We start from the raw sequence: 14,046 nt of genomic DNA, 5'->3' as shown, positions 1-14,046 counted from the left end.
ACACACACACACACACACACACACACACACACACACACACAAATATTTTACAGTCAAAGAATCTGCTTAAGAAGACTGGCTTCCCAGACCTCCTGGGTCTGCAGTTCTGCAATGTTATAAAGAACATCCCTCACTGGGACACTTCTGGAAACGAGGTGTCCTTCCTTGCTGTGTGACTTGTTCAGATAGTGGGATCATGCTCGATACACTCCAAAGCCTCAGTGTTAACCAAGGCTCTGTGAAGCTTTCTCTCTGCAACAAGCTGAGTGGAGCACAACAGTACCTTTATTGATGACTCCAGGTCAAGACTGAATTGTCCCAGAAGAGGTCCCTGTGCTGGTTTCTGGCAGTTCAGCTGCCTTCTCTCCATCACCCTTCCCTCATCTATAGTGAGCTGGAAACCCAACAGCTAGGCTTTTGGAGATTGGATGTTAAGTGCATGCCAACTGTGTTTTGAGAAGACTCAAGCATGACAGCACCCACCTAAGAGCTCTGACAGAGACAGAAGTGATTCTGAATTCATGAAAGAGGGCAGCTGAGGTGTCCTGTGAACTTCCATAGGACACAGAGTTGCAGGTTTTCATAGGCGGACGAACCTTCCAGAAAGAGCTTCCTTCCCTGACCCAGAAGGAAGGACTGCATAAGCATTTCTAGGTGACCCAAAGAAGAGTCAAAGCAAGAGGCACAAGGGCTAAATGACAGAAGAAGGAACAATAGGTACCAGAGAGAAAGCAAAGACAGAGAAAGGAGGCTAAAGGAAGAGCCCAAGAAAGGGCCAGAGGAAAAGGCAAAGTCAGACTAAGACCTTCTTGCTTCTGAGGTTAGAATTTCTTACTTGGTTGTCAACCAAATCATTATGTAATCACGGTAGACAAGGGTTCTGGGTGGGGACCTTTCTCCATGAGCATTTCACATGACTCAATTGCAAAGCTTAAATGAACTGGGTCATGAAACTAAATAAGACAGCTTAGTATTTGTTTCCAATGCACACAATTTACCTATAGACAATTCCTTTGGAATGAAGGAACTGCAGGCCAAGGATGATTTCAGCAGCATAAAACCTGTGGGAAAGACAGCCAAGATGTAACATGAATGTGTGAATCGAGGGAAATAAAGCACCCAAACCCAGACTGATACTTTATGCATGCTCAGCGCTCAACAAAACAGCACGCACACACACTTTTGGTTAACTCCAGCAAGAAAGATACCGTTCATTCTATGGCTAAGAATGCAAAGGCTCAAACATTTCCATTGTTAGCACTGAGAGAGAAACTAAAAGTTGGTTAACACCCCCCGAATCTGTTGCTTATTCTTATATTTTAAACTGCAGTGTCCACATCATCATTTTCTTTCACTAATGAACATACACACACATTAAATATAGTAGGAAAATAACATCGTCCTTTATTTGAAATCCTGCTTGGAGCCCACCACCACAGCTGTATGCCAGGCCATTCCCAACAGATCCAGCTGCTGTACTTTCATATCGATGATGTTAGCGTGTGCCGCAGATACAGCCCGAGAAGTGGAGAAAAGGATATTAGAAGATAGAAGGTGATAAGTTGTCTTCATCTTCAGTGGTGACAGGCTTCAAGGAAATGAGTTTATATCTCTAGTGGGATCAAGTCAGATATAAGGGAGAGCTTCCTAAAAGTGAAATTTGATGGGTCTCCTGGTAGAATGCAAAATTCTCACTCCCAGAAAGCACTTAGGACAGAATAGATGGACGGCAGATGTCCAAGGAAGCTTCCAGTTTACAGAACTGTAGGGGAAAGGGGACACACACACACACACACACACACACACACACACACACACTGCCCAGTGATTTTTCTGCTGCAGAAACCTGATAAAATAATCCTTGGGTACTTTGCTGAAGGTGCCTGGAGGCAGTGTGATTGGCAAGTACTCCCCACTAGGGTTGGGTTTTTGTAGGAGCAGGTGGGCCAAGCCCATCTTTCACCACAGTTCAGACTAAACCACTTTTAGTGTTCATGAAGAGCTTGATAGGCAAGCATCAAGCACAAAAAGTTAGCCTATAGCTATCTTTTTCTAAAAAAAAAAAAATCTATTTTGTGTGTGTGTGTGTGTGTGTGTATGTGTGTGTGTGTGTGTGTGTATGTGTGTGTGTGTGTGTGTACGTGCCATGAGTGGAGATCTGAGGATAACTTGTGGGTGTTGGGGATGAGACTGAGGTCTTCGGGTCTGGTGGCAAGCACTGTTACCCACTGAGCCATCTTGCCAACCCTAGATATCAGTTTCAAATGAACCTAATTTCAGTCTTTACTTCTGCTTGCATGTTAGATAGAGTTCATGAGGAGGGAAGCAGGACTATAGGGTGTGGGGATAACAACCCTTACAGATGCCTGGGACCTAGCCACTGTCCTACTGGGTAAACACAAGCTGGTTCCATCTCACATGCACCTCTGGGTGCTTGATTCCAGAGAAGAGGGGGATTTACTCTCAAACAGGAAGTGCACTTGTAGTTTCCCGCTTCTCATGCCTCAGGGGATGAAGGGTTTACACCTTCCCACTGAGTTTCCCCATGACAGACTGCAGCTCAAACCTCAGGGCCACCTGGAAGATCTGTGCTTCATTTGACTGCTTCTGTGCTCAGTGAGCTAGGAGCTTGATGAACTGGGGCGGTTCGTAAAATCTAACTGTCGGCAGCACGGGGAACAAGACAGACCTGGATTTCGTTTTTATTAGGAAAACTATTGGCTAGTTTGACACTCTTCCCCAGTGTTTATCTTGCTCTGGGACCTAGGCATACCAAGTAGAGAAGCAGGAAAACCAGCTTGAGGAGGATGGAGAGATAGTTCGGCAATTAACAGCACTGGCTGTCCTCACAGAGGATCTGGGTTTGGCTCCCAGCACCCCCACTGAATGGCTCACAATCACCTGTAACTCCAGTTCCAGGGCATCTGATGCCATCTTCTACCATCTTTTGGCACTGCAAGCACATGGTGCGCATACATAAACTCAGGCATACACCCACACACACAAAAGAAACAAATAAATGACTGACAAAATGAATCTTTTAAAAAATCACACAGGAAAAATAGTCTGTGTGTGGCAGGTACACACAAATTGCCATGCATATAGAAATCTCCCAGGTTCTTGCAGGGTTCTTACGTGGCTCTGGAAAGATCAAACTTGTGGCAACTTTGGATGTGGTACATTAAGTCTCCTCCGTTGAGATACTCCATCACAAAAAAGAGGTTTTCCTAGGGGGGTAAAAAAACAGTCCTAATTTTTAGCTCTGAAAGAAAGAAAATAAAGATGACTTTTCAAACATATTAGACAATTTTAGAAAAACCAATTATGTCTTAAAATGTCTTATGCAAAGATTGTCAAAATAATTTAGCTGAATGGTATTTCTGAACCCAGAGGTACCCAAGGAATCCCTGTGGGAGGATGGATAACACCTGCTAAGGGGCTTGTGTGCTCTGATCCAGCCAGTGGGATGCCAGGGGAGAAAGAATTAGATTAGAGTTGTCTGCTGGATGATGGGACAGTGTGGACCACTTAGTGGGTGTGGATAATGCATTTGTTGAAGTTGACTGTAAATAAGGGCATCCACAGCTCTGATTCTAGAAATATGCTTCTCACAGGGTAGAGGTCAACAGAAAGCCTGGTGATCTTCAGGCTGTGGGTAAGAGTATCAGATATCTGAGTTCCCAAGCTTCCAACCAGATCATGTGCCTGTAATGGTGTCAGACAATATTTCTTCAAGGAAAATCATTACAGCCCTTTGAGCATCCTGAATACTTAAGAGTTTTTAAGAGTCACAGAGTCGCTAATCCACAGAGTGTGGGGACACTTAGTGTGCTTGGATATGAATTCGCACCTAACAACCTCAACTGGATGATTTTTTAAAAACAGAATTAACCTTTATATCTTGAAGTGAGACTAATGGGGCGGGGGACAGACAAGGTAATGGTTCAAAGTGTTCTGGTCTCATGGTGACATTCACTGCCTGCCATGTGTACTGAGGCCACATTTCCCAGAACAAGGGAAGTTAAATGTCACGGCAATTATCTTGATAATTCAAGTAAAGCTGAATTATCCACCAGCCTTTTTCCAAAGTTGACCCCAGACTTAGTTTCCAGATTCCAATCCTCTAGCCACAGTATCTCTTTGGCTTTTTAAAATTTTTTTTTTGTCCTTTGTGGACAAGCCAAAATTCTCAGCTGAAATAATTGTGATTTAACATTGACATTTCAGACATGACTCAAGACTGGTCACTTTCCTTGGAACATGTCTGAAGCTCTTCTTCTTGTGATTACTTTGTGAATACCTTTCAATATCTATTTACTAAAAACTCTACTGGCCTTCTGCAAGCCATGATGCTGACAGCTCCCTTTCGTTCTCTGGGAATGAATGATTAAAAACATAGGTATTCTAGGGGGTTGGGGAGATAGCTCAGTTTATAAAGTGCTTGTCATGCAAGAATGAGGACCTGAGTTTGAACCCCAGCACTTACCTGAAAAAGTTGGGCATGGTGGTAAGCATTTGTAAACATAGCACTGGGGACGTGGAGACATGTGGATTCCTGGGGTGCCTTGTCCAACCAGTCTAGCCTATTTGACCAGAACTAGGTCCTAGTGAGAGACCCTGCCTCAATAAAACAAGGTGGAGAGATCCTGAGATATGACACACGAGGTTGACACCTGGCCTCCACGGGGATGTGCACACATATAAACCTGGACACATGAACACGCATAGCCTGCCAAAACCATCCTTCAAGACCATCTATAGCAATGCTCAGGAGAATGATTTTTAGTGTTAGGATACTTACAAAGCCCTGCAATGTTTGGATCTCACAATTTATAGAACCCAATTTGGACTTGGGAAAAGTGGATAAAGGGGCCTAGAGACAAAAGTTCAACCCCATCCCACATATTCCATACATCATCCTTGTGACAAGGATTCAAAGTTGGGAACTTAAAGGAGGACCCAGTTACTTTCTTGAGGGTCCCAAGTGACTCCATTCTGCTCCTCTAGTCTGTCTCCTAGAGTCTTTCCTTCCCCTCTCCCTCTCTTCTTTCCCTCCCTGCTTCTCTGCCCATCTCTCCTTTCCTCCCTCCTCCCTTGACACACAGTTTTGTTCTGTAGTCTAGGCTTGAGGACTCAAAGTTGGGAACTTAAAGGAGGACCCAGTTACTTTCTTGAGGGTCCCAAGTGACTCCATTCTGCTCCTCTAGTCTGTCTCCTAGAGTCTTTCCTTCCCCTCTCCCTCTCTTCTTTCCCTCCCTGCTTCTCTGCCCATCTCTCTTTTCCTCCCTCCTCCCTTGACACACAGTTTTGTTCTGTAGTCTAGGCTTGCCTTGATTGCCTACTGCAATCATTCATGACTTCCCCAGCATGAGCAGGACCTCAAAGGGCCAGGACTTCAATGGGATGTATCCACGGGAACCTTGTCTAAACATCATCTATTTTGTATTTTTTTTTCTTTTCTTGGGAAAAGATTAAATTAACAGGCAGTGACTATTTGGTACACTGCACCGAGATTTATATAGCTCTTCTAGGTAATAAATATTAGCAAAAGGATGCTATGCTTATAAAATCCTAGGAGAGATGACAGCTCAGAAATAATACATATTTGAAATATAATTAAAGAACAGCAGCGAGCCTTATTTCAATGTCTCTCAGAGGGGAGAGTCACAGGTGGCTTCCTGAAAGCCTATCGTATTTCCCCAAGAAAATTGGAAGCAAATGACAGGGGACTTTTCTGCCCAAGATGCCCTTGGTATGTGTCTTAGTTTGCTTCTTCATTGCTGTGACAAAACACTCTGACCAGTACCAACTTGGGGAGGAAAGGGTTTATTTGTCTTACATCTCCCAGGTCGCACGCAGTTCATCAGGGAGCCCAAGGTAGGAACTCAGGGCAGGAACCTGGAAGCAGGAGCTGGAGCTCAGGCCATGGAGGAATGCTGCTTACAGGCTTGCTCCCTTGGCCCCTGCTCAGCCTGCTTTCTTATGCAACACAGGCCCACCTGCCCAGGGGTGGCACCATCCACAGTGGGCTGGGCCCTCCCACATCACTCATCAAGAAGATGCCCCTCAGACATGGCCACAGGCCAGTCCAATAGAGGCAATTTCCTGATTGAGGCTCCCTCAACCCAGGTGTGTCAAGTTGACACTAAAGCTATCCAGCACAGTATGCTTGCAGCGTTTGGGTATTGGTTGAGAGCAAGCACCCTTGTACAGGTATTTTGGGTACTCCATGACCTGCTACACTGGAATATTTAAATTAATTCCATTATGGGCATGGTAGGAACGGCAGACTAGGTCAGAAGAGAATGTGTCTTTGTTCTGTTTTGAATAGACAATGAAGGTCACAAGAGAAGACTTTTTTCTTTCAGTCTTTTGTGATACAGGGTTTCCCTGTAGCCCCAACTGGCCTGGAACTTGCTATGTAGACCAGGCTATCCAAGATCTGCCTGCCTCTGCCTCCCGAATGCTGGGACTAAAGGCGTGTGCCACTATGCCTAGCCTAAGAGAAGACCTTTTTGATTGTTTATTGTATTTTGTTTCTAAAATGTGCATTTCAGGGCTGAAGAGATGGCTTAGTGGTTAGCTTAGCTTCCTGCTCTTCCAGAAGATCCGAATTCAGTACCTAGCACCAACATTATGTGGCTCAAAACCAGCTGGAACTCAAGCCCCAGGGGACCTGATACCTTCTTCTGGCCTCTGCAGACACCCCCACACAGATGGTTCTCTCTTTCTCTCTCTCTTTCTCTCTCTCTCTCTCAAACACACACACATACACACACACATACACAAATAAAAGTAAAATGTGCATCTCATTCTTCAAGAAAGAACTCAAACGGAGCTGCTCAGAGGACACTCCAAGAAAGAATGGAGGCAAAGTAGTAGGCCTTGTTCCCTGGGAATATCACTGCACTCTCAGCATGTGGAATCTGTTTAGGTGGCACACATGGCATTTTGTCAAGAGGTTCTCTGGAAGAGTGAATTCTACATTAGGAAAGTCTCTTGGGGCTGGTGTGATGGCTCAGCAGGAAAAGGCCGAGGCTGAGGACCTGAGCTGCTCCCCAGATAGAAGAGTTGACTTGACTCTGGCACATTTCTCCCTCTCCCTTCCCCTCTCCCTCCCCCTGTCTCTCGCTGTGTGTCTCTGTCTCTCTCTCTCTCTTTCTCTCCTCTCTCTCTCTCTTACACACACACACACACACACACACACACACACATACACACACACAATGTATAAAGGTTTCTTTACTCAACTAGGCCCTGTAGGAGGAAACACACTAAGATTCTTGGCACTTCTGTTATTGTCTAGTTGATGGAAAAGTCAGCAGACCTAGGAGGGAGGCTTCCTACTAAAGTCATTGGAGGACTTCAGACTGTGTCCTTGGAACGTCCTTCCATTGTTCACTGCTTTTATTAATGGAACAAGAAAACACTGAGTGATGCTCATCCTGTGAGAGAAGCAAGATTCAACTGGTTTGAAAGAGCAACTGCATGAGGGGTCTTGGAAACAGGAATTCATTGACTAATATTGAAGGCTCCTAGCTAACAAGTGAGGACTTGATGTGAAATTCACTGTCATTTACTGACTACCCAGTTTTCTGGTTTACACATATACTTGTGGCATACAATTCATCCTGTGTGCGAGGCTCCAAAATTGAGAGGGCCACAACACTCACTACACGTCTGTGATTTCCTGAAGACCGCTTGATGTCAACAATCAACGCTGATATTCTGTTGCTAGATGGTTACTCAAACTTCTGGGGCTCTATTTTTATTAGTTTCTTGGTGCTTAAAAATACACATTTATGGGTTTGCTCGGAGATAGATGCCCATGTGTGAGGACCTGAGTTTGGATCCCCAAAACCTGATGCAGTGTGTTTGTAATCACACTGCTCCTACAGGGACACAGTGGCTGGAGATAGGAGGATCCCTAGAAGTTAGGTCAGGTAGTCTGAAATACACTGCTGGGAACAAGATATCCTGTGTGAAATAGGGTGGAAGGTGAAGACCAACACTCTAGGTTATCCTCTGCTCTCCACACAAACGTTGTGGTGTGTGTATGTGGGCACACGCATAGACACACACACACACACACACACACACACACACATACACACACAGAATGATGGGTGTCAACTTGACATTATCATGAATCACCTGGGAAAAGTGTCAGGCTTGGATTGTCTATATTGGGGTGGCCTGTGGAGGATTATCTTAAGTCAATTGATGTGGGATGACCCAGCCCACTGTCGGCAGCTCCATCCCATAGGCAGGCATTCCTGAACTATAGAGTGGAGAGCTATAAGCTGATGGCAAACCTCTTCCTCCCCATGCTGATTTCTGTCAGGGTTATTTTATCATGGCAACAAAAAATGAAACTAGAACACACACAAATGTATTTGTTATATTCTTGCAGAATCATTTAAATATACATTTTTTGTTCTGTCAAAAATTCAAAATAGCCTAGTGGATTTGCAGAGAATGTCATGTAGCTGTATGCAAAGTATTGTTTTACCCATGGCTTCTACAAATGTCTTTCATCCCTTAGTTAAAGGAAATATGACAGGGCTGGAGAGATGCTCAGTGGTTAAGAGCACTGGCTGCTCTTGCAGATGACCCAGGTTCAGTTCCCAGCACCCACATGGTGGCTAACAACCTTTTGTAATGTCAGTCCCAGGAGATCTGATGCCTTCTTCTTGCTACCTTGGGCATTACACACAGAGATGCACTCACATATATGCAGGTTAAACACTCACACACATAAAATTAAAAAAAATAAAATAAAGAAAATATGACATATTTTTGGGACTTTTTAGAATTTAAAAATCTAAATTCCCTTGTATTTAGTTTTTGTTAAATATCCATATCAAATTTTAGTTATGAAAGTGATTTATTCTGGTAAAGATAAGAAAAGGGGAGGGTACAACATATATAAGAATAAAGCTTTTGAGCTGGGTGTGGTGGTGCATGCCTTTCTTTAATCCCAGCACTCAGGAGGCAGAGGCAGGCAGATCTCTCTGAATTTGAGGCCAGCCTGGTCTACATACTGAGTTCCAAGCCAGTTGGGGCTACAGGTAGACCCTGTCTCAAAAAGACTGAAAAAATAAATCTTGTGAATCAAAGAACTAAAAAATATAAGAAGTGTTAGTAATTTCAGTAGCTTTCAAGAGCCCAGTCTCTTAAGGTACTCTAAGCTAATTTGTGAGTATATGTGTGTGTTCATGTGTGTGTGGTGTCCATGTAAGTGTTGCACATGTGTGTGGCAGTTGGAGGATATCCCGGGTTGTCATTCTTCAGGCTCTCCTTCCTTTTGAACATGGTCCCCGTTGGTCTGAAGCTTGCCAAGCAGGCTAGGCTGCTGGTTGGTGAGCTCTAAGAACCTGCCTGTTCAGCCTCCCCAGAGTGGGATTATAATCCTGTGCCATCAGGCTCGTTTTTGATTTGTTCATTTTTATTTTTTTAACATGATGGGTTCTGGGGCTTGAACTCAGGTCCTCATGCTTGCAAGGCATCTTGCAACAGCTATCTCCCTAGCCCGGTTCTGAGCTATTTCAAACCCATTGTCTTAGATTTGCCTTTGTGACCCCCATCCTTTTTAATTTTATTATTTTACTTCTCCCGTTTTTTTATTACACTGTCAGTGCACTGAGGTTCACTGAGGTTCACTGTGGTCAGAGGAGGAGGCAGAGATCCCCTCTGAGAGTGGACTGCCTCAGCGGAGGGTTGCATTCTTAAATGCAGAAGTCATCTTGTAGGGCTGTCCTGCCAACGCAAGGTTTGAGGTGAGAAGTGGAAAGGGTGAGAGTAGCCCTTTGTGCACTCGCGCCTCTGTGGCTGTGAGGAAGGGGAGGGTCTTGGGCTTCACTGAAGACTTGAAGTTGGAGTCAGGACTACCAAAGTTCACACTTGAGGGCAACCCAGTCCTGAAGTGGGGTGGTGAGGCTTGTCGTTCCTGGTCTGGGGCACTTCACTCAGACCTCTGTGGTATACTTCCAAACCCTGTAATGGCACTGCTAAATTAATGCTTAGGTATGCTGGTAATGTAGAAGGCTGGGACAATTTTGAATGTGGAATAGATCATTCACTCACTCATTCATTCATTCATTCATTCATTCTTTGAAACAGTTCTTGCTGTGTGGCCCAGGCTGGCCTTGAGCTCACAGTATTCTTGCACAGCTTCCCGAGTGCTGCAATTACAGGCACATGCCACCAGGCTTCTCTTTCTTTCATTTTTAATTTATTAAACTATCTAGAAAACAAGGTTATTTCTTTTTCATAAAGATATACCATAAAATTCAACAGGTAATCATTTTCTATTTTTATATATAAATGTACAGCATATGTGTGTGAGTGCAAGTGTGTGTGTGTGCACAAGGGAGAGGGAGACAGAAAAACAGAGATAAATAGTTCTTTGTAAACCAGCGAGCTCTCTCACCCGGGCCTGTTTACATTGTACTGTAAACCTAATTAGTAAAATTCACTACCTCATAGATTCATTAGTGTGAGTTGGAAATAACCTGCCCGAGTTTCTAGAGGTCTGAACCTTGCAAGAGGGACTCGGGTTCAGTTGTATTTACTGGCTTAATTGTCCCATAGATTCTTCTTGATTAACTAACCAATTATTTTCCTTTGCAATCAAAGTGCAACTAAAAGTATGTTTCATGAATTTTAAAATGGTTTTCCTGGGTGCGTTTCGGTCCCTGAGGAGATGCAGTATAGCAGTGTCCTGGCTCCTTCGTGTCTCGGCTGTTTGGCCTTCAGTGTGCCAGTCATCCCTCTGGGTCCCTCCATCACCTTGTCTATAAAATGTGGATGCTAATGATGTCCACTTTATAGGTTGCTATGAAGATTTAGTGAGCTCAAATATATAATGTGCCCAAAACATACTGTGTCCTATATAAATGTCAGATGTTCTTATATTTATGACTCATATAGACACAAATTGAGAAATGTGTGGCTTACCAGCATCCCAGGAAGGGGTCTTTTAATATAAAAGACAAGCTTTCTGGAACAGGAGTTTAATATGAAGATGACCTTTTTTGCTGAATATTTAAAGTTACTAAATTATCACTACTATGATATTTCAAAAAAGCTGGATGTGGTGGTACACACCTGTGACCTCAGCACTCATCAGAAGGCTAAGGCAGGGTTGGGGTTGGAGAGATAGCTCAGTGGTTAAGAACATTTGAACATTTGCTATTCTTCCAGAGGACCCAGGTTCAATTCCCAGCACCCACATGGCAGCTAACAACTGTCTGTAACTCTAGTTCCAGGTGATCTGACACCCTCTTCTGGCCTCTGCAGGCATATTCCCCTGAGACAGGGTCTGTCACTAAACCTTGAGCTAGCCTAACAACCAGCAAATCCGAGAGATTCTCCTGTTTCCGCTACCCAAGGCCGTGGGGTTATAGGCATGCATGGCCACACCAATCTTTTACATGGGTCCTAAGATCCAAAGACTGGCCCTCAAACTTGTAAACACTTATCACTCTCTGAGCCATCTCCACAGCCTGAGTCTTAGGTCTCAGAAATTGTAAGTAGTGCCTTTTTCTCCACAGATGAGGTTCTTTTTCTACCCTATAATTAAATCATGTACATCCTCAATATTTGCCAGGGGGTTTGTGATTCTTGTTCAGATTTAGGCTATTAATGACAAATTCATAAGAGTATCCTTTGTAGTACATCTAAGTTGATGATCTTATTACAATTAAGATACTCAAAAGAAAATATGGCCAGATACAGAGTGGTAGAGTCAGCTAACTGATGTAAAGAAACATTTGGGTGGCTGAGGGTGTGCTAAGTTGGTAATGTTTGCCTAGCATTTACAAAGCCCTAGGTTCAGGCCCAGCAAGACATAAACCAGTTGTGTGACAGCAAACAGCAATAATCTAGCACTGGGAACGTGTAGGCAAGGGGAGAAGAAGTTCAAGGCCGTTGTAATTTATACAGCTAGTTTGAGACCAGTGTGGGCTACATGAGCCTTACATACACAAAAACTCTGGATTTAAAAATGCCTTAAATTACTTTAATCAAAGTAATACAAATATAATAATTCTTCCAAAACAGAATAAGACAAGAAATGTCTAAAAAGATAAACACCATTAAAACACAAATCTATATTCATAATACAAAGGAAGGACGATTAAAGAGCAATTGAAGTGATTGATCTAACAAAATCAATTGCATAACTTTCATAATCGTGCTACTTCTACAAACATCATTTAGAAAAGGTACAAGTCTTGGAGCTGTGGAAATATATCAGTATTTAAAACACAAGCTGAGTCTTTAGAGGAGGTGTAGACAAGGCATTTTTTTGAACATGTTGGAATTAACAAAGAGGAGACTGTAAAAGAGAACTCAGAAGCTACTTAATATGACCTAGTTTCTGTATTGTTTTCTCTGCAATGTTTCTTTTTGCCAAGTAAGAGAATGAGTAGAAAGAGGTTGGAAAATAGAGCTAGTCATGTGTCAAATAACTAAAGGAACTGCTGTCAAACACTTGGGATAAATAAAAACTTTACAGCATCAAAGAACTAGCTAATGACTTCATCAAAGCCGCAACAATGAACATTGAAAATGCGTGGAACACTTGACAGATATCATTTAAATGACCTTGGGAACATAGATGCCTTCTCCAGGAAAATAAGGTGGGGGAAGAAGGGAAAGAACTATATCTATTTTTCCTAGATATCATTTTTCTTCAAAGGCTAAAAGTTAATCAATTTTATATAAGAAAAGTTAATCAATTTTATATAAGGTTTGCAATATCTGAAGAAGTAAAATTAGAACTAGAGTTTTGTTTTTAAAGGAAAATCTAAGTAGATCATCACTCCTTCCAGAGTGTCATATGTTAAATCTATGTAACAGTACTCTAATAGCTAAGATTGTGTACTAATAATATGGATATTGGAGAACAGAAGTCAGTTGTACACTGGGATATACTCCATGGCAAGCAGTGGAAAGAGCTGGGAATTCCACTCAGAGCAAGGGGAGCTATGGTACATGTCTGAAATGACAAGAAACAGGCTAGAGATATAGTTCAGTTGGTAGACAGCTTGTTGAGCACACACAAAGCCCTGGGCTCCATCTCTAGTGCTGCGCAAACCAGGAGTAATCACCTAAGTCCTTGAAAGGCAAAGGCAGAAGGAGCCAAAGTTCAAGGTCGACTTTGGCTCCATAGCCAGATCAAGATTAGGCCCAGCCTAGGCTACAAGAAATTCTATCCCAATAAACAACCAAACTAAACCAAACCAAACCAAACCAAACCAAACCAAACCAAACCAATCCAGAGAAACAGTGAAGAAGTAATACAAAGAAAATACTGAGCCCTGGCCTGACCTATAGTGAGAACTATGCATATTCACTTTTGTTACAAGTACTGTGTGCTGAAGAAATTAAACAGTCACAGAAAGATGAGAAAGTATCTGTGAGTATAGAAGCAGGGAGAGGGGCTGGAGAGATGCCTCAGTGGTTGAGAGCACTCGATGCTCTTGCAGGCGACTGAGGTTCAGTTCCCAGCACTGACATGGCGGCTAACAACTCCAGTTCTGGGGATCTGAAGCCCTCTTCTGACCTCTGAGAGCATTGCATGACATGAGTGCACTTACGTACACGCAGGCAGTACACTCATACACATGAAAAAAAGAGAGCAGGCAGAGCAGGCTTCCAGCACTTCAAGGGCATTGTTTGCTTTACATGCTAAAGAACTTCTGCGTAGCTGTTCATCTGTCCCATGATCCTCTGTGACATTTGACAGGACATTTCAAGCAAACTTTGTAGTACAATATTAATGTACCATAAATCAACTCTGAAGCTGCAAAATTTGATAAACTGTAAATCTACCTTCCAATGCACAGTTTTGTGGTGGGGGTGGGGTGGTTGATGTGCTTCTAAGTGAGTGAGTCATGATTCCTGAAACAAGCCGGAGCACCTTGAAGAAAATGGGGTCCTTCTGCCAGGACCCAGTGGGGCACAGCCTGCATCGTTCTGGCCTAGTGCAGGAACAAGTCTTTTCCAGGATGTGGTTTGGGTGGCTTTCTTTCTTTTATT

The 14,046-nt window shown here is 43.2% G+C and overlaps 1 protein-coding gene across 1 annotated transcript in view; it reads right to left on the bottom strand.

Annotated features, from left to right (window-relative positions):
* The window catches only part of Prkcq (protein kinase C theta), a 106,862-nt gene that overhangs the window by 30,218 nt on the left and 62,598 nt on the right, over window positions 1-14,046 (bottom strand). The window contains exons 13-14 of the mRNA XM_029559680.1: window positions 3,136-3,227; window positions 999-1,061 (exon numbers count right to left, since the gene is read on the bottom strand). Of these exons, the coding sequence (XP_029415540.1) occupies window positions 999-1,061; window positions 3,136-3,227 (155 nt within the window). The remainder of the gene's footprint in view (window positions 1-998; window positions 1,062-3,135; window positions 3,228-14,046) is intronic.

Source organism: Nannospalax galili, unplaced genomic scaffold, assembly GCF_000622305.1.
Source record: "Nannospalax galili isolate Female #2095 unplaced genomic scaffold, S.galili_v1.0 scaffold209, whole genome shotgun sequence".
In the NCBI taxonomy this organism is placed as follows: domain Eukaryota; kingdom Metazoa; phylum Chordata; class Mammalia; order Rodentia; family Spalacidae; genus Nannospalax; species Nannospalax galili.
Note: the sequence above shows the minus strand (reverse complement) of the source record. Positions and strands in the feature narration are given on the sequence as shown.